We start from the raw sequence: 20,006 nt of genomic DNA, 5'->3' as shown, positions 1-20,006 counted from the left end.
CAATCCGGGAAATGAACTCGGGATCCCTGGCGCTATGGGGCCGCAGTGCCAACCACTGTACTACCATGCCACCCCCTTGACCATATGGACAAAACAACAAATGACTTGGAGTGGGAATAGGCCATATGACGCTTCAAGCCTCCTCTGATATCCTATTGCATCATGGCTAATCTTTGATCTCAACTCCACCTGGCTGCCCACCTCCCATATGTCTTAATTCCCTTAGCTTCTGAAAATTGTTAAATCTCAGTTTTGAATATACTCACTGGATGATTATTCACAGATCTCTGTGGCAATGAATTCCAAAGATTTCCAACCCACTAAAAAAAAAATCCCCATCTCAACCCTAAATAGCCAAACACTTATCCTATGACCATGCACTTTAGGTTTAGCCTCCCCAGCTTCTCAGCATCTACCCTGCAAAGCCCTCTCAAAATCTTAAATGTTTTAATGAGATCACGTCTCATTCTTCTAAATTCTAGAATATATAGGCCTCCGCTGGTTAATTTCTTCTTAGAGGACATCTTCTCATCCTGAGAATCAATTTAATAAGCCTTTATTTTGCCTCCTCCAAGGTATCTGTGTCTTTCCTTCGACACAGAGTCCACAGTATGCCAGGTGGTCTCAGTTGCGAGAAGGACTTTCTTAGTGTTGTACGCCAAATTCCTTACAATGAAGGTCAACATACCATTTCCCATCCTAAGTACTTGATATACCTACAAGTTAATTTTTTGTAATAAAAGCAAGAAGTCCTGGAAAATCTCAGCTGGTGAGAGAGGAACGCAATTAACATTCTGAGTCGAACAGACACTTCTAAACTGAAGGGAGATACTGATGTGATGGGTTTTTATGTCACTGAAAACATGGAAGAGGAGTAAGAACAAAAGGGAAGGTTTGGGGCAAGGTAGAGGGCAGGGAAGATTAAGTGCCAAAGACGTCATGGAACAAAAAGCAAAGGGGGTGAAAATGGCTGTAGTAAAGAAATAAATATTTCTCCAGAGTGAGGGTGAATGACCGAATATATAGACCTCTTACCTAATGCAAAAAGATTAAAATCAAGATTCAGACTGGCACATCCTTAAGCATTATTTCACAGGATGTGGACATCATTGGTTATAGAATCCTTACAGTACAGAAGGAGGCTATTCGGCCCATCGAGTCTGCAGCGACAACAATCCCTCCTTATTCCCACGAGCCCACAAATTTATCCTGCTAATCTTCCAAAAATTGGGTTAATTTAGCATGGCCAATCAACCTAACCTGCACTTTGGACTGTGGGAAGAAACTGGAGCACCCAGAGGAAACCCATGCAGACATGGGGAGAACATACAAACTCCACACTGACAGTGACCGAAGCCGGGAATTGAACCCAGGTCCTTGGCGCTGTGTGCAGCGGTGCTAACCACCGTGCCACTGTTTGGGCAGCAACAATTGCCCACTCTTAATTGCCCTTGCAAAGGTGGTGGTAAGCTATCTTCTTAAGTTGCTGCAGTCTATGTGGTGTCAGTAAACTCAAAATGCTTTTGGGAAGGCAGTTCTAGGATTTCAACCCACCATCTGTGAATGAATGGCAATACATTTCCAAGTCAGAATGGTGTGAAACTTGGAAGGGAATCTGGAAGTGTTGGTGTTCTGTCCTTGTCCTTCTTGGTGGAAGAGAACATGGGTGCTATTGAAAAATCCTTTGTGAATTGCTGCAGTGGGTCTTGTAGATGATACACATTGCTGATACTAAGCATCAGTGCTGGAGGGAGTGAATGTTGAAAATAGTGGATGGGGTGCCAATCAAGCAGGGTGCTTTCTCCTAGATGATATTGAGCTTCTCCAGTGTGTTTGGAGCTGCACAAGTGGAAAGTATGGACATGCTTTGGGAAATCAGGAGGTGAGTTCCTCTCGACAGAGATTCCAGTCCCTGACCTGGTGTTGTGGCCACAGTATTTATATGGCTGGCCCAGTTCAGTTGTGGTCAGTGGTAACCTCCAGGATGTTGCGAGTGGAGATTAATGATGCTAGTACTATTGAATGTCAAGGGGAGATGGTTAGATTCTCTATTATTGGAGATAGTCCTTGCCTGGCACTTGTGTATTGCAAATGTTACCTGCCACTTATCAGCCCAAATCTGAATGTTGTCCAGGAAATAGTCCATATTATCATAGGCTGCTTCACTATCTTAGGAATTGTAAATGGTGCTGAACATTGTGTGATCATCAGCTCATAATGAGAGGAAGATCATTGATGAAGCAGCTGAAGATGGTTGGTCCGAGCACACTATCCTGAGGAAATCCTGTAGTGTTGTCCCAGAACTGAGATGATAGACCTCAAACAAACACAACCCTTTTCCTTTGAGTTAGATATGTGGAGAGTTTCCCCCCTGATTTCCACTGACCCCAGTTTTGAAGCCCTGATGTCAAGGACAATCGCTTTCTCCGTAGCTCTTGTTTAGCTGTTTTTTCATGTTTGAACCAAGGCAGTAATGAGGTCTGGTGCTGACTGGTCCTGGCCTAACCATATTCTGATTTTCTAGGTGCTCATAAGAAACAGCTGTAGATACCTGGAGTCTGCTCTGCCATTTCATAAGATCATGGCTGATCTGATAGCAATCTAAAATCTGCAGCCAACCTATCCCGATAACATATCACCCCTTGCTTACCAAGAACTTATCCATCTCTGCCTTAAAATACTCAGACTATTCTTCCATCCCCTTTTCAGGAAGAGTGTTTCACAGACTCACGAATCTCTGAAAGAAAAAATGGCCTCATCTCCATTTTGAATGGGCAAACCCTTATATTTAAACAGTGAAATCTAATTCTAGATTCTCCCACAAGAGGAAACATTCTCTCACATCCATCTCGTCAGGACCCCTCAGGATCTTATATGATTCAATCAAATCGCCTCTTACTCTTCAAAACTCCACCAGATCCAATCCCAGCCTGTCTGATATTTTCTCGTAAGACAACTAACTCATTCCAGGTATTAGTCTAGTAAACCTTCTATGAACTGCTTCCAAATTTACATTTTCCTTAATTAATGTTAACAATACTGTACACAGTACTCTGAATATAGTGTCACTGGTGCCCTGTGGTGAGCAGTGGTGAAGGTCTGTGTGTGATGACAGCCTCACTGATCTTCACTCTCCATGTTTGGGAGATACACAGTGATGAGACAGGGAGCTATGGGTACAGTTATATCCTCTCCTGGACAGCACTCCCTATCACATTGTGCATTGGGATTATGTATATACATCTCCGAAAATTACGGTAAGCTTGCTGCTGCTACCACAGCTCGTAAGACTCATTCACACTGTCCCACGCCCCCCCCCCCTCTTCTACTCCCCATGGACACAACCCCCACTAACCCCATAATCCAGGCCAACGCTAAACCTGGGAGCCAGTGGTAGTAAGGGCGTGGAGTGCCCTGCCTGCAGCAGTAGTGAACTCGCCAACTTTAAGAGCATTCAAATGGTCAGTGGATAGGCATATGGATAATATTGGAATAGTTTATGCTAGAGGGTCATTAGATTGGTTCCACTGGTCAGTACAACATCGAGGGCCAAAGAACCTGTACTGTGCTGTAATGGTCTATGTTCTGTGCAACCGGAGCATAACCATGCAGGTACAAAAGACAATAAAGAAGGCATATGGTATGTTGGCCTTCATAGCGAGAGGATTTGTGTATAGGGATAGGGACATTTTGCTGCAATTGTACAGGGCATTGGTGAGGCCACACCTGGACTATTGTGTGAAGTCTTGGTGTCCTTATCTGAGGAAGGATGTCCTTGCTATAGAGGGAGTACAGCAAAGGTTTACCAGGCCAATTCCTGGGATGGCAGGTCTGTCATATGAGGACAGACTAAGTCAGTTAGGATCATATTTGCTGAAGTTTAGAAGAGTGAGAGGGGATCTCACAGAAACTTACAAAATTCTAACAGTGTTAGACAGGGTAGATTCAGAAAGAATGTTCCCAGTGGTGGGGGAGCCCAGAACAAAGGGTCATAGTTTGAGATAAGGAATAATTCTTTTAGAACTGAGGTGAGGGGAAATGTTTTCATCCAAAGGGTGGTGAATGTGTGGAATTCACTATCACAGAATGTAGTTGAGGTCTAACTGTTGTCTGATTGCAAGACCAAGTTAGCTATAGCTCTTGAGGCTAAAGATATCAAGGGATATGGGGCGAAGGTGTTATTAGGATATTGAATTCGATGATCAGCCATGATCAAAATGAATGGTGACTTGAAGGGCCTGATGACCTACTCCTACTTCTAGTTCCTATGTTTCCATATTAACCTCCCAAACTTTTTATTCAATTCCCTAATAATAAGAATTAACTTTAAGTTCTTGTTGTACTTGCACTTTTGTGATTCATGCACTGTGACACCCAGATCCTCTGCTCTGTAATCTCTCATTGTTTAGATAAAATGCTTCTTTTCATTCTTACTGCCAAAATTAACAACTTCACATATTCCCACATTGTATTCCATGAGCCAGATCTTTGCCAACTCATTTAACCAATCTATATCTTTTTAAAGCCTCCTATGTCCTTTTCACAACTTACTTTATCTATATTTGTGTCATCTACAAATTTGGCAATCATTCCTTTAAGCACTTAATCCAAGTTGTTTATATAATCTGCAATGAGTTGACATCCCAGCATTCATCCCTATGGCACACCACTCTACATCTTGCCAAACTGAAAAAGATCCATTTATGCCTATTCGCTATGCCCTGTTGCCAGACAATCTTCTCTCAATGCCTATATGTAACACACAATCTTTCCATGATCATTTATTTTCCACAATTACCTTTGATGTGGTATTTTCTCAAAAGACTTCTGAAAATCTAAATAAAGTACATGCACCAGTTCCTCTTTTTTAAACTTAATTTATGAGATATCATTGGGTGTCTCTGGCTAGGCCAACTTTTATTGACCATCCTTAGTTTCCTTTCAGAAGGTGGTGGTGAGCTGTCTTCTTGAATCACCGCAGTCCCTGATGTATATGTACACCCACAGTGCTGCGAAGGAGAGAATGTCAGGTTTTTGATCCAGCGACAGTGAAGAAACAGCGATATGCTTCTGAGATGATTTCAGTCAGGCAAATGAGGTTGGCCTGCTGGAGTATGAACTCCTGGTCCAATCAGGGAACCTCATGTCCCTGATTTAAAACAGGTATGTCAGTGCCTCTATAAAAGAAAAATCCTGTGGATGCTGGAATCTGAAACCAACCCTTTGACAGGGAGTCGTCTGGACTCGAAATGTCAGCTCTTTTCTCCCCTTATAGATGCTGTCAGATCTGTTGAGATTTTCCAGCATTTTCTCTTTTGGTGTCAGTCTCTCTGCCTGCTGAAACAAGGAGCACACAGGGAGCATTCTGTTATATAGTATGTCTTATAAATAAAGGAACTTTTGGTGATGGGACATTCACCTCTGTGGAGTTATTACAATTTCTGAGTCAGAATGGCTTGGAGGGGACCCTCCAGGTGGTAGTGTTTCTGGCTATCTGCTATTCTTGTCCTTGGGGCAGCATGGTGGCACAGTGGTTAGCACTGCTGCCTCACAGTGCCAGGGACCCGGTTACGATTCCCAGTTTGGGTCACTGTTTGTGTGGAGTTTATACTTTCTCTCCGTGTCTGTGTGGTTTCCTCCGCGTGCTCCGCTTTCCCCCCGCAGTCTGAAAGACATGCTGGTTAGGTGCATTGACCCAAACAGGTGCCAGAATGTGGTGACAAGGGAATTTCACAGCAGTTTTTCAGTGAGGCAATGGATTTGGAAGGTGCTGCCTAAGGAACCTTAGTGAGTTCTTGTAGATGGTAGACACTGCCACCATTGTTCATCGATCATGGAGGGACTGAATGTTTGTCGAAGAGCATAAGAACATAAGAAATAGGAGCAGGAGTAGGCCATTTAGCCCTTCGAGCCTGCCCCGCCATTCAATAAGATCATGGCTGATCCGTCGTGGGGGTAGCAATCATCTGAAGGGGTAGCAATCAAGCTGGCTTTGTACTGGATGGTGTCAATCTTCTTGAGTTCATTGGAACAGCACCCATCCGGGTAAATGGAGAGTATTCCATTACACTCCTGTTAATGTAAGCCTACTTGTGACACTAATAAATAAACTTAAATTTAGACTTGTGCCTTATAGTTGATGAGTAGGATTTGGAGGGTCAGGAAGTAAGTTGCTTGCTGCAGCAATATAGAGTCACAGGTAAAGACCCTTCAGCCCATCGCATCTGCACCAAAGACATACTAAAGTATTTTGATGTCGTTTTTCAGCATTTGCATATAGCCTTGTGCACCTTGGCATTGTAAGTGCACATCTAAATACTTCTTAAATGTTATGAAGGTCTCTTACCTCTACCTAGCTTTTGACCTGCTCTAGTAGCTATAGTTTTTACATGGTTAGTCCAGTTCAACTTCTGGTCAATGGTAACACCCAAAATGTTGATAGTGGGAGTTGTAGCAATGGTAATGCCACTGAATATCAAGGGGTGATGGTTAGATCCTCTTTTGTTGGAAATGGTTATTTGCCTGGCACTTGTATGGTACGAGTCCTATGTGCCACTTGTCAACCCGACCCCAAATATCATCCAATTTTACAGCACTTGAGCATGGACTGTTTCAGTATCTGAGAAGTTGTGAATGGCACTGAACATTATGCAATCAGCAGTGAACATCTCCACTTCTGTACATATAACTCAGGGACTGCGGTGATTCAAGAAGACAGCTCACCACTACCTTCTGAAAGGAAACTAAGGATGGTCAATAAAAGTTGGCCTAGCCAGAGACACCCAATGACACCTCATAAATTAAGTTTAAAAAAGAGGAACTGGTGCATGTATTTTATTTAGATTTTCAGATGGAAGAAAGGTCTTTGATGAAGCATTTGGAGATTGTTGGGCCTAGGACACTACGCTAAAGAAAACCCTGCAATGATGACCTGGAGCTGATAAGAGCGACATACAACCACCACAACAGTCTTCTTTTGTGCCAGGTATGACTCCAACTAGCAGAAAGTTTTCCCCCGACTCCTGTTAACTCCAGTTTTGCTGCAGCTCTTTGATGCCACACTCAGTCAAGTGCTATCTTGATATCAAGTTTGGTATTCTTGGCAAATATCAAAATTTTACTCCACATCACAAGTTCCAAATCATTCATGCATAGCAAAAAAAGTAGTGTTCTATCATTGATCCTTGGAGAGCATAACTAACAATTCACTGTCCAAAAAACCCCAAAAAATTCTTACTGTCCAAAAAAATCCATTACCATGACTTCTCATACAATCCTTCCACCAATGCACCTTCAAGCATATATCATTTCTTTTGCCCGTAATAGGACCCACTCCACCTCTTACTACCTGCTTAGTGTTAGCATGTTGATGGAAGATTTTTGGGCTCTCTTTAATGTTGACTTCCATTCCTTTCTTATATTCTCCCTTTGCTAGTGTTATTTTCCTCTTCAATTTTCCTCTCAACCTATTATATTTGACCTGGTTCATACTTGAAGAATTCATCCAACATACATTATTCACCTAGTTTTTTTGTTTCATAAAAACAACATATTCCCCATGTTGCAATCTACCTAGCCTGTACCTGAAGCATCTCTTCCTTAAAGATCACCCATCTTCCTTTACATTTTCTCCTGTTGGTCTTCATTTTAACCTGTCTGGATCCTTTCTCATCACATTGAATTTAACCCTCTTCTGCCAGGGTGTCTGGTGGGCAATTCATATTTAAATGATACTTTAACTACACTAATCAGTTTCATGCCCTTTCACATCATGATTCACGTCGTTGGAGAGGAGTAGGGAACATAGCAAACCATTTGGCACTGCGTGCCAATCAGGTTTTTAGCATTGCATGCTTGCTTCTTGGCTCATTGTGCTGTTTGCCAGGCACGGTGAGCTGGTAAAATTGTGCCTAATGTCTTTGCCCTCCCAAGGACATTCCCTCCTTCTAACAATGTAGTATTTTCCTACTCAATGCTGGCAGCTCACCTCACTTTTTCCCCTTCCCAATCTTTTCTGAACATCTTGGCCGGGGTTCTCTCAAAAAAACTAAATGCCCATGGGACATTTTCCCACTCGTTTTTTGGGTGTACTAACCTAAATGAATCTCCTACACTCTGTGCATCACAGAGTACCATAGAGGGACTCAGGCTGAAAAGTGGGGGATTGGGTCTCATCCTGTTGGAGAGATCAGCAGCTGAGTGGACCACTGTGCATGTGCCGAACACTCAGTGGGGAGATCAGCACATATGCACTGGCCCACCCATTGCAGGCTTCCTGATCCCTGGCCTTCCCAAGCTTCCTGATCCCTGGCCTTCCTAATGTTATCCTCAATGCCCCCCCTGACTACCAGCCTTCCCAACCACCATCCTCCTGGGCCAGCCCCTTGGCACTACCTGGTGCTTGATGGGCAGTGCCAGGGTGCCAAGCTGGCACTGTGCAAAGAAAACATCCGCTGCCCCTGAGTAGCAAGGGGCCCTTAATGGCTTCTGTCCCCACCAGTGGGATAAGCATGCCTGCTTCCATTGATGGGGAATAGTTATAAACCTCACTGGTGGGGATCTTTCACAGCGTGGATGGAGACAGTAGTGGGCTCAGAAACTACTGTCCTGGGCCCACTAATCATATGGAAATTGAGGTTTCCATATGGTAATCAGCCCATTCCATTTTCCTACATCGGACTGATTATGGCAAAAGAAAAGGCCTGGAAGACTCACGATCGGCCGGATGCTGGTCGCGAATCCCGCTAAAGGCCCCTCGCTACTTGAGCGGTGAAGCCAACTGGAGAATCCAGGCCCTTATGTGCTTGTACATTAAACATGGGAAAACCTTTGTCACAGTGGATAACATTTCTCCTCTGAGCCTGACACTGTGGATTCATGTTCTTCTCGGGAATTTGATGATCAAGGAAGATGTGCTCATTATATAGCCAAACAGGTCATATATCAGCTTATAATTCCTTCCAACATATGCTAATGGAAAATAATAATGGAGTAGCACAGTAGTTAGCACTGCTGCCTCACAGCGCATGGACCTGCGTTCAATTCCCAGCTTGAGTCACTGTGTGTGGAGTTTGTACATTCTCCCCATTTCTGCATGAGTTTCCTCCAGGTGCTCCGGTTTCCTCCTACTATCCAAAAGGTGTGCTGGTTAGGTGCATTCACCCAGGCAGGTGTTGGAATGTGGCAACTAGGGGAATTTCACAGTAACTTCATTGTAGCGTTAATGTAAGCCTTACTTGTGGCTAATAAATAAAATTCAACTTTAAGAGCCGGGGAGATTCCTGGTCAGCCATGTGATGAAACAAAACTGGGGGTCTCTCCATAGCTTCAGGCTACAACATGCATGTAAAAGTGCATTGTCACAGCAACTCAGGTTCCAGGGGTGGGGCTGGGCAATTGACTGGACAGCTGGTATGGATCAGATTCCACAGCACTTGTTTTGATCCCAGTTCTGACCAGGCTGCATTCAGTGGCTATCTCCATGCCCTACCCATGAACATGGTTCTGATGCTATGGATTAACTTGCTTTCAGATAGAGAGCTGAAGAAGAAGACAATATTAAGCATCCAGCCCTCGCCATTTTTCAGCCATGTTTCCATTAATGTCACTCCACCTTATTCCCACACTGCTGGTTGTGCTTCTAATTCACCAACCTTACTCACCACACTTTGTGCATTGACATATCTGCATTGTAATCCTCTCTTTGCATCCCTTGTAGTCCTGAGCCTGCTCCAATCTAATATAACTACAGATTTCTGATCTCAAAGAAACAGGCATTGCAAATATTTCAGTTTGTAATGCCACGGTTTTATTTTTATTTTTCTTTTTTCCCCCACCAGCATTCTAAAAGGTATTTCACCAAGCATTCAAATAAAGAAAATAAATGTGCCTGCTTGCTGTGCTTCCTGAATATATTTGACTATCTACATGCAATGCCTTTTTTAAAAAGGTACTGACCAATTCTTATTTTGTGACAGAAACAAGCACTTTAAACATAGAAAAGTGGATAGAGAAACTTGAGCATCGACACAAAACTGATGACTGCTTGAATATGTTCCCAACCTTTTAGGAATTTATGGATATTTTTGATGGGAATTCTATCTGAACTTAGATAGAAATCAATTAGCATGTAATTAGTTATTCCACGATAGCAAAAAAAACTAATTACTGGCACAAATCCATGAAGATGAGTGGGAAATGATTTTAAATACTTTTTCAGCCATCCACATACAGATAAAAATAATACTCATTAAATAAGTAATAATCTAAAATTGTATCAAACAGAAGCGGTAAAATTTAGATGCAAACTGCTTTGTAAGTTATATATTATCTTGTAAAGACCATGTCATTATTTTGTGTGGATTTATGCTGTCTGTTTCTTGGATGTGACCAATATTATAAACATTTCAATCATATTTACAGCCTTCTGATGAACTTACTTTTCTTCCACCACCTGCTTTTGGTATTCTTCATATTCTTCTCTAGTCATGCCTGCCGCAGCTGCAGGGTCGGAAGCATTCCCTTCCTCTTTCTTTTCTTCATCTCCACCTCCTAGTCCTAAATTCTTCACCTGCCCACTCACCATCGATTTCAACAGAAAAGACATGATCTTAGCAATGACACAATTAATCAGGTAGAAGATATATAGATATATAAGGAAAAATGAACAGAGGACCAGTCAGCCTGCTGGCTTTTACTTTAAAGGCAGGGAGCTAGTCAAGTGCTTTTGAGAAAATGGTTTGCTTTCAGTAATCTGGATTAAACCTTTGAACTCTTCAATCTTCCAGAGGCAGATGGTTCAGATCACGTTGTACATCATTATTCTCTACTCTCTACTTTTAATAATATTTTAAGCTAATTTTTTTCAACCGGGGTATTTCTCTAAACCTTTATTTTCTTGCTGGTAAAAATAATTAAAGAAAAATAAATATAAATGTGTCACATTTCATAGATTTGATTCCATCAACAAAATTAAGTGGTTCGGTTTAATCAGGTCACCACACAGCTGTTGCTGCAAAAGCATGGTGCTTCAAAGAGAGATTTATGAAAAATATATATATACATAGCACCTTAGAATTGTAGAAATGTATAGCCAGAAGGAGATCATTCAGCCTATCACATCAGTACCTCTCAAAAATCTGATATCCAGTACATTCTTAAATTTATTCATTTGTCACAAGTAGACTTACATTAACAATTAAGTTGCTGTGAAAATCCCCTTGTCACCACACTCCAGCACCAGTTCAGGTGCACTGAGGGAGAATTTATTATGGCCAATGCACCTAAAAGTACACATTTCTGACTGTGGGAGCGTCCGGAGGAAACCCACACAGACACATAAAACATTAGACAGGGGTCGTGGGGGGAGAGGGGGACTGGTGGTGTTGAGATGGCGGCACGGGCTCGTTGGGCCGAAGGGCCTGTTTCCCGGGCTGATTTTTTGTTCTGTGTACATGGGGAGAACACTTCACACAGACAGTAACCCAAGCCGGGAATTGAACCTGTGTCCCTAGCGTTGTAAGGCAGTAGCGCTAACCAAGTCAGGTGTACATATGAGTAACTTTTAAATGTGAGGAGAGTTACTGCTTCTATTACCCTTTCAGCAAGCATGTTCCAATTCTCCCCGCGCTTCCCCTCCCCACTCCTGCACACCCACCACCCCACTCCCACTCCTACCTAGGCAAAAAAGCTGCTCCTCAATTCTCAATTATGCTCTAATTCTTCTGGTAATTACTTTAAATCCCTACTCCCTGGTTATTGATCTTTCTGCCAAGAAAAGTTAGTCCTAATCAGCCATTCTCTCTACACCCCTCATTATTTTATACTCCTGAATTAAATCCCTTCTGAGGTGCCTCCATTCCAAAGAATAGAGTCCTGGCCTATCCAGTTTTTCCTCCTAGCTGTAGACCTGACAACATCCTTGTAAATCTCCTCTGTATCCTCGCTGGGATGATCTCAGGATGATACCAGCTGTATTTAAATGACCATCAAAGCTGGATAAGCAATCTGTTTCCAAGAACTATTGTTTTAAAAATAATACATATTCCAGTAGACCCAGTGCACATTAATACCAGAGCATCCTCTGCAATGTTTTCAACTCAAGCCAATCGAGAATATTCACACCTTCTACACTGGGCCATCTGTGCAATATACAGTGAATGTGATGCATATCGGTGTGTTTTAATCAAATAATAATCACATGTAAAGTAAAGCAGCAAACATTTGATTGATTACACTTGTATTTTACTACTTCGGCAGCACAGTGACACAGTGGATAGCACTGCTGTCTCACAGCGGCAGAGATCTGGGTTCAATTCCAACCTTGGCTAACTACTCATGTGGAGTTTGCATGTTCTCCCTGTGTCTCTACGTGGGTTTCCTCTGGGTGCTCAGGTGTGGCCTAGGTGGATTGGCCATGCTAAATTTCCTGTTAGTGTCAGGGGGGTTAGCAGGGTAAATATGAGGGTTTATAAGGCCAGGGACTGGGTGTGATTGTGGTCGGTACAGACTTGATGGACCTCCTCCTGCACTTTAGGGATTTTATGATTTCAATGCTTTTAGCTATCTGTACTTAGAGTCAAAACATTGCACTGTGGTTTAAGATTAATTTGAAAAAGGCATTTACGATGACATCATATAACTTACATTTCCCAGTTAAATGAATAAATGAGTAACAATTTAGTGCAGTGAATTCTATGATGTTTTTGCTCTCAATTTTTGTCAGGGGTAATAGCAATATTTTTTATTTTCAGCTCAGAATCAATTCAATTTTCAAACCCATTTTCATAATACATACAACTGGCTGTATTTCCATTATGGAAGAATTACGTTCTGAATGGGTATTATTAAATGAAATGCGATTGGATTTCAAACCACATGATTTTCATTCATGAGCATATAAGAGCTGGCGGAGGAGGCTTTGAAGTGCTTTGAACATTATTACTTAAAATCATTTACAATTGCGCCAACCTAGGTGTCAAATGCAATTCCTAACTGTTTGCATCATGTTGTGATGATGGAGGTTCATTACATTCACATTTTCCTGATTAGAGTTTCATTTATATGAAGGTCAGATACACAACAGATTTTATGTTGTGGAAAGCTGCTTTGACTTTGTTTCAGTGGTCTGTATAGAGCAAATCAGGTGGGAAGCCTCCCATATCAAAAGGGACAATTGGCAGAAGATTATTTCAAGGAATTAATTTCATTCTACTTTACCTTCCCAACAACTGCAGTTTCACTGCACCCATTGCAAAGCAGCTCTAATGGCACCCTTTAAACATAATTTTATAACGCTTATAATATTGACTGTCCTGTTGACTCTCTTTCTTAACTTTAAATGTAATACCATTCAAATGCAAGTAAGTAATGTTTGCTACAGAGGATGAATGAAAACTGAAAAACATGACTAGAATTCCTTGACTAGACTCTTTGGTTAGGGTAGAGATGTCTGCTTACAGAAGAAAGGCATTGCATCGAATTATTAAGGCCAGGATGATATTCCAGGTGAGCTTCAACTGCTTAATGGGGTTGAAGAGGTTTTTTTTTCCATAATTCATCCCCCAAATTGGCTTGATTTTCATTTGTTATATGATTTCTCCCAGGAGGTCACACAGTCCCAGAATGGAAAATTGTGCCTTAAGTCCCATGGCGGATGTGGCAATAGGAAGAGTTTCCAGCCACACATACTGATGGGAATTTGTGCTAAATTGCACGATACTGTCCTAATTAGTTATACAGAAGATTTCTTGATGTTTTGCACTGTCCAAGCTGGCAACGTCTTGTGAGCTGTCCCCAGCATACCTTCTAATTCTATATTTTCTATAAACAGTATGCCTGGTCTGTACGGCACACAAGAAACAATACTTCTCACTGCATACCAATGTGACAATAATAAATCAAATCAAATCAATTCAAAATGGAGTAGATAGGATGGCTCCAGATTGTGTGGAGTTTGCACATTTCCCCCATGTCTGTGTGGGCTTTCTTCGGGTGCTCGCATTTCCTCCCAGGGTCCAAAGGTGTGCAGGTTAAGTGGATTGGCCGTGCTTAATTATCTCTTGGGGGGGGAGTTTACCATTTTGCCCACCACATGAACCACAGCAGGCAAGGGGCGGGACATGGAAAGAACTGTTGACCTCAGGTGGGATTTTCCAGTTTCAGGGTGAGCATAGCCAGAAAATCCTGTCTTTAATGTCCAAAAGTGTGTTGGTTAGGGAGATTAGCAGGATAAATACTTGGGGTTAAGGGGATTGGACCTGTATAAGATGCTCTTTCAGTGAGACCTCTGCATTGTAGGAATTCTGTGATTCAATGAGACCCAACATCATATCTGCACTCCATATCTAAAAGATGTCCAGACATCATTGACCCACTGCTAAAGGAAATTCACTCCCTGGAAGATCCCGAATATAGAAAATTCACCTCTCAGAAGCTGAGGCACCTCGAAGACCACCTGGTTCCACACATCCAGTGCTGCCTGTGTCTTTCCAGGGTATGAAGTCAATGGTAGTCTCAGTTTTGGTCTTTGAAAGTTGCCCAGACCTTCTCAGGACCTTTGGGTTAGTCCAAAGAACTTCATGCCGGTTTGGTCTCGACACGTTCTGGACAAACATGATATCTCGCTGCCAGCAAGGACAATCAGGCAGGAGGGACAATTTCAGTTGGGCCCCCCATCTCCATCCCATTAACAGAATGTAAAAAGTTTTCTGGCGGGAGTGGTGACCCGTCATGACAGGTGGGAACACAAATTTCTGCTGGCATTTCATAACACCAAGAAACTGATTTTTCACCTCCCGCTGCACTGTTCCTCTCTTCCCATCTGCCATTAAAGCCATCTTGGGGTACTAAAAAATTTCACCCAGCGACCTGGGTAGACTGTTCAGTGTCTGTATTATTTTGAACAGGCTGGAAGGAAAGGAGAGACTGTTTTGTTCATTATTATCAGTTGTATGTTCAAAATTTCATTGACATAGTGACTTACACATCCTTCAGGGCAACCCTATCAATCAAGACTGCACTTTCTGCCAATGCTGTTCTTGCGCATTTGTATTGTTTACTCTGGTAGCTTTGGGAGTGACGGAGTAGGCAGTGGTCAGGACAACAATAAAATAAAATGAACTGCAATTATATTTTTGGTGAGGAATGTAGGACTGCAATTCTCCCAAAAGTGCTGAATTGGTGGGAAAGCTGTTCTACATCCTGACCGTTTTGTCAGTTCAACTTCTCACCCGAATCTCCGCACTCTGTGCACTGCAGAGGTCCCAGTTGTGAATCTCTTTAAAAATCCAGGGAGATGGAGCCTATTCGCACTGAGTCTGACAGTTCTGGAACTCTGTGCGTGCACATCCCGGTCTGTCAGACTCCCCGTTTGCTAGCCAGCTCAGGACCCCTGCAGTGCTACCCTTCCAGCACCCCCCTGCCCCACAATCCCATTGTGAACCCCATAACAATTCTCAGGCCAGCCCTGACCCCCCTCACCCCAGACCGCCCTGTTGTCCAGCCCACCTCTCCAGCAGTGGCGATGCCTCCATCCCCCCTTATCCTGGCAAATCGTCCTGCCGCTGAACCCACACGAGGTCAGACCCTATCCTGGGAGGCTGGCCCCCTCCCGGCAGACCACCCCTCCCCAGCTCGCCCCAATCATTGCCCTCCATCCATCCCAGACCGATAGGCATGCAGAGTGGCAGTGGGACCCCCCCCACCCCCACCGATTGCCCCTGCGCTCTGTCCACAACAGGCCCTGCCCCTCCTTGGTATGCCCAATACCCCTTAGGTAGTGCTGGGCACTGCAGGGTGCCCATGCCCAGGGGGCACCACCACCCGCCGCTCAACCCCTTCATTCCGGTGGGCTCTCCCACGAGTTCCCCGAACGTGGGGAGCGAGTCTGAATCCCGTCGGAATGAAGTACTCCTGACGGGGTGAGAGATTCAATTGGGACCGGTAAGTTCCCAATAATGACATTTAAAAGACATTTAAAATACATTTCAAAAAGATTTAAATGACTTACCTGCTTTCCTGCCAGTTTCCTGGTTTGCAATGAGCAAATCCTGGAACAAGACCGGTGACAATGTTCAGTGCTCTGACCTATTAATCCGAGCTACTACACAAAGGCTGCTGGACCGGTTCATTGGGACCTCAAGAGGAAGCCAAGATGGAACATCCACTCGGCACCTTTGGCTAAATATGGCTGCAAGTGCATCAGCATTGTATTTTTCTCCGATGCCTTGTTTGATTATCTACCACGATTCATGGTTTTGAAATAATCCACTGGTTGTGGGATCACTTATTTCTGTTTGTTGCATGCTGTTTCAGCTGTTTTGCATACAAATAACTATGGTGTAGTTGACTGACACCTAATCTGTAGATATATCTGTGGCTGCTCCTGACATGCCCTCCTGCATTCCTCATTGAATCAGGATTGATCCCTTGGCTTGATGATATTGGGCGACTGAGGAACCATGAGGGTACAGATTGTGGTTGAATACAATTCTGTTGCTGCTGTTGAGCTAAGGCAACTCACAGCTCTATCTCATTTAGAACCACGGTACTGCCACATAACACACATAATATTTCTCAGTGCAAAGATGGGATATTGTGTGCAGTAGCACTGTGGGCACTCCTACCAACACTATCATGGATAGATGCATCTGCAACAGGTAAGGATACAGGTTCCCTCACTACCACACAACTGGCCCAGTCTGGAAATTATGTCCTCTAGGGCCCAGCCAGCTCGATCTGAAGCTGTGCTGTACAAGCAGAGGGCTTCTCAATCCATCAAATGGACCATACAGCAGCCTCAGGCAAGGCTGGGGGAGATGGGGTCTGCATCCTAATCAACACTTTGTTATGCCTAGACGTAGCAATACTGGCAACTTTCTGATGCTAAAATGCTGTCCCTCCTATCTTCTGCAGGAGTTCACCTCCATTATCTTGACGGCAATTTACATCCCACCCTACGTGGACATGAAGATCGCACTGGATGAAATGTACACAACTATGAATAGCCTGAGATGAAACATCCCGCGGTCATGTTTATTGTGGTCAGGGACTTCAATAAGGCCAAGATCAAGAGCATACTACCAAGTTACCACCAACATGTTCCTGTTCCACCAGAGGCCCAAACATCCTAGACCACTGCTACACAAATATCAAACATGCCTACCACTCTATTGCCCGCCCATACTCTGGCAAATCAGACCACAGGGCTGGGCTTCTGCTCCCAGCTTACAAACAAAAACTGAAGCAGGAGAATCAATCAAAGAAAGTTGTGCAATGTTGGTCTGAGGAACCTGATGATCTTCTGCTTGGAGTCAGTGGACTGGTCAGTATTTAAAAACTCTGCAACCAGCCTGAATGAGTACGCCACGACTGTAACTGACTTCATTATAAATGATCTAGATGAGGGTGTAGAAGGATGGATTAGTAAATTTGCTGACGACACCAAGGTCAGAGGAGTTGTAAGCAATGAGGATGGGTGTTACAGTTTGCAGAGGGACATAGATAAGCTGTAGAGCTGGGCCGAGAGGTGGCAGATGGAGTTTAATACGGAAAAGTATGAGGTGATTCACTTTGGTAAGAATAACAGGAGTACAGAATATAGGGCTAATGGAAGGACTCTTAGTAGTGTGGACGAGCAGAGAGATCTCAGAGAGAACAGAAGGTTGGTTAGGGCAAGATTAGGGCCAGTTACAGACAGTAGGGGGAAGTTGTGTGTGGAACCGGAAGAGATTGGAGAGGCATTGAACCATTATTTCTCTTTGGTGTTCACGCAGGACGATATGAATGTAGCTGAGGAGGTCACTGGGGTGAAGGGGTGTAAAATAGAAAGTATTGTAGTTGATACAGAGGATGTGTTGGATATTCTAGATGGGTTGAAAATAGATAAGTCCCCTGGTCCAGACGGGATTTACCCTAGGATTCTATGGGAGGCAAGAGAGGTGATTGCAGAGCCACTGGCTCTGATCTTCAGGTCGTCGTTGGTCTCTGGTATAGTACCGGAAGATTGGAGGACAGCGAATGTTGTCCCATTGTTTAAGAAGGGGAGCAGAGACTTCCCTGGGAATTATAGACCAGTGAGTCTTACTTCTGTAGTGGGCAAGGTTTTAGAAAGAATTATTAGGGATAGGATTTATAGTTATTTGGAGAGTAATGAATTGATTAGAGATAGTCAGCATGGTTTTGTAGCGGGAAGGTCGTGCCTTACTAACCTTATTGAGTTCTTTGAGAAGGTGACCAAAGAGGTGGATAGGGGTAAGGCAGTAGATGTGGTATATATGGATTTTAGTAAGGCGTTTGATAAGGTTCACCATGGTATGCTTCTGCAGAAAATGCAGATGTATGGGATTGGTGGTAATTTAGGTACTTGGATCAGGAATTGGTTAGCGGATAGGAGACAGAGGGTGGTGGTTGATGGTAATTATTCATCATGGAGTTCGGTTACGAGTGGTGTGCCTCAGGGATCTGTTTTGGGGCCACTGCTGTTTGTAATCTTTATTAATGATCTGGATGAGGGTATAGTTGGGTGGATTAGTAAGTTTGCTGATGACACCAAAGTCGGAGGTGTGGTAGATTGTGAGGAAGGGTGTCGAAGTTTGCAGGGTGACTTGGACAGGTTGCAGAGCTGGGCCGCGAGGTGGCGGATGGAGTTTAATGCGGAGAAGTGTGAGGTAATCCATTTCGGTAGGAATAACAGATGTGTTGAGTATAGGGCTAACAGGAGGACTTTGAATAGAGTGGAGGAGCAGAGGGATCTAGGTGTATGTGTACATAGATCCCTGAAAGTTGGGAATCAAGTAGATAAGGTTGTTAAGAAGGCGTACGGTGTCTTGGCGTTTATTGGTAGGGGGATTGAATTTAGGAGTCGCAGCGTCATGTTGCAACTGTACACAACTCTGGTGCGGCCGCACTTGGAGTACTGTGTGCAGTTCTGGTCCCCACATTACAGGAAGGATGTGGAGGCTTTGGAGAGGGTGCAGAGGAGGTTTACCAGGATGTTGCCTGGTATGCAGGGGAGGTCCTATGAGGAGAGGCTGAGGGATTTGGGGTTGTTTTCACTGGAAAGAAGGCGGCTAAGAGGGGATCTTATAGAAACATATAAGATGATTAGAGGTTTAGATAGGGTGGATGGTGATAGCCTGTTTCCTCGGATGGAGAAATCTAGCACGAGGGGGCATGGCTTTAAATTAAGGGGGGGTAGTTATAGGACGGATGTCAGGGGCAGGTTCTTTACCCAGAGGGTGGTGAGGGACTGGAATGCCCTGCCTGCTGCAGTTGTAAATGCGCCTAGTTTGGGGGCGTTTACGAGATTGGTGGATAGGTTTATGGACGAAAAGGGATTGGTTTAGATTAGTGGGTCAATGTATTTTTTTTTAAAAACAAGACTGGTCGGCGCAACATTGTGGGCCGAAGGGCCTGTTCCGCGCTGTAGTGTTCTATGTTCTATGTTCTATGTTCTATCTCGGTGTACATATGCAGAGCTCCCTGAAAGTTGGCACCCAGGTTGATAAGGTTGTTAAGAAGGCGTACGGTGTGTTAGCTTTTATTGGTAAAGGGATTGAATTTCAGAGCCGTGAGGTCATGTTACAACTGTACAAAACTCTGGTGCGGCCGCAATTGGAGTATTGCATACAGTTCTGGTCGCCGCATTATAAGAAAGATGTGGAGGCATTGGAAAGGGTGCAGAGGAGGTTTACCAGGGTGTTGCCTGGTATGGTGGGAAGGTCTTATGAGGAAAGGCTGAGGGACTTGAGGTTATTTTCATTGGAGAGAAGAAGGTTACGAGGTGACCTGATTGAGGCATACAAGATGATCAAAGGATTGGATAGGGTGGACAGTGAGAGCATTTTACCTCGGATGGTGATGGCTAACACAAGGGGACATAGCTTTAAATTAAGGGGTGGTAATTATAGGACGGATGTCAGAGGTAGGTTCTTTACTCAGAGGGTAGTAAGGTCGTGGAATGCCCTGCCTGCAGCAGTTGTGGACTCGCCAACTTTAAGGGCGTT

General features: G+C 43.7%; 1 protein-coding gene across 1 annotated transcript in view; it reads right to left on the bottom strand.

Moving 5' to 3' along the window:
• Positions 1–10,740, bottom strand: part of cplx4a (complexin 4a) — a 44,437-nt gene extending 33,697 nt beyond the window's left edge. Inside the window, exon 1 of the mRNA XM_080218661.1 lies at positions 10,440–10,740. Within this exon, the coding sequence (XP_080074787.1) occupies positions 10,440–10,606 (167 nt within the window). The 5' untranslated portion in view covers positions 10,607–10,740. The remainder of the gene's footprint in view (positions 1–10,439) is intronic.
• Between the last annotated feature and the right edge of the window lie 9,266 nt (positions 10,741–20,006).

Source organism: Carcharhinus amblyrhynchos, chromosome 1 (assembly GCF_965287045.1).
Source record: "Carcharhinus amblyrhynchos chromosome 1, sCarAmb.v2.hapA, whole genome shotgun sequence".
Classification (NCBI taxonomy): Eukaryota; Metazoa; Chordata; class Chondrichthyes; order Carcharhiniformes; family Carcharhinidae; genus Carcharhinus; species Carcharhinus amblyrhynchos.
Note: the sequence above shows the minus strand (reverse complement) of the source record. Positions and strands in the feature narration are given on the sequence as shown.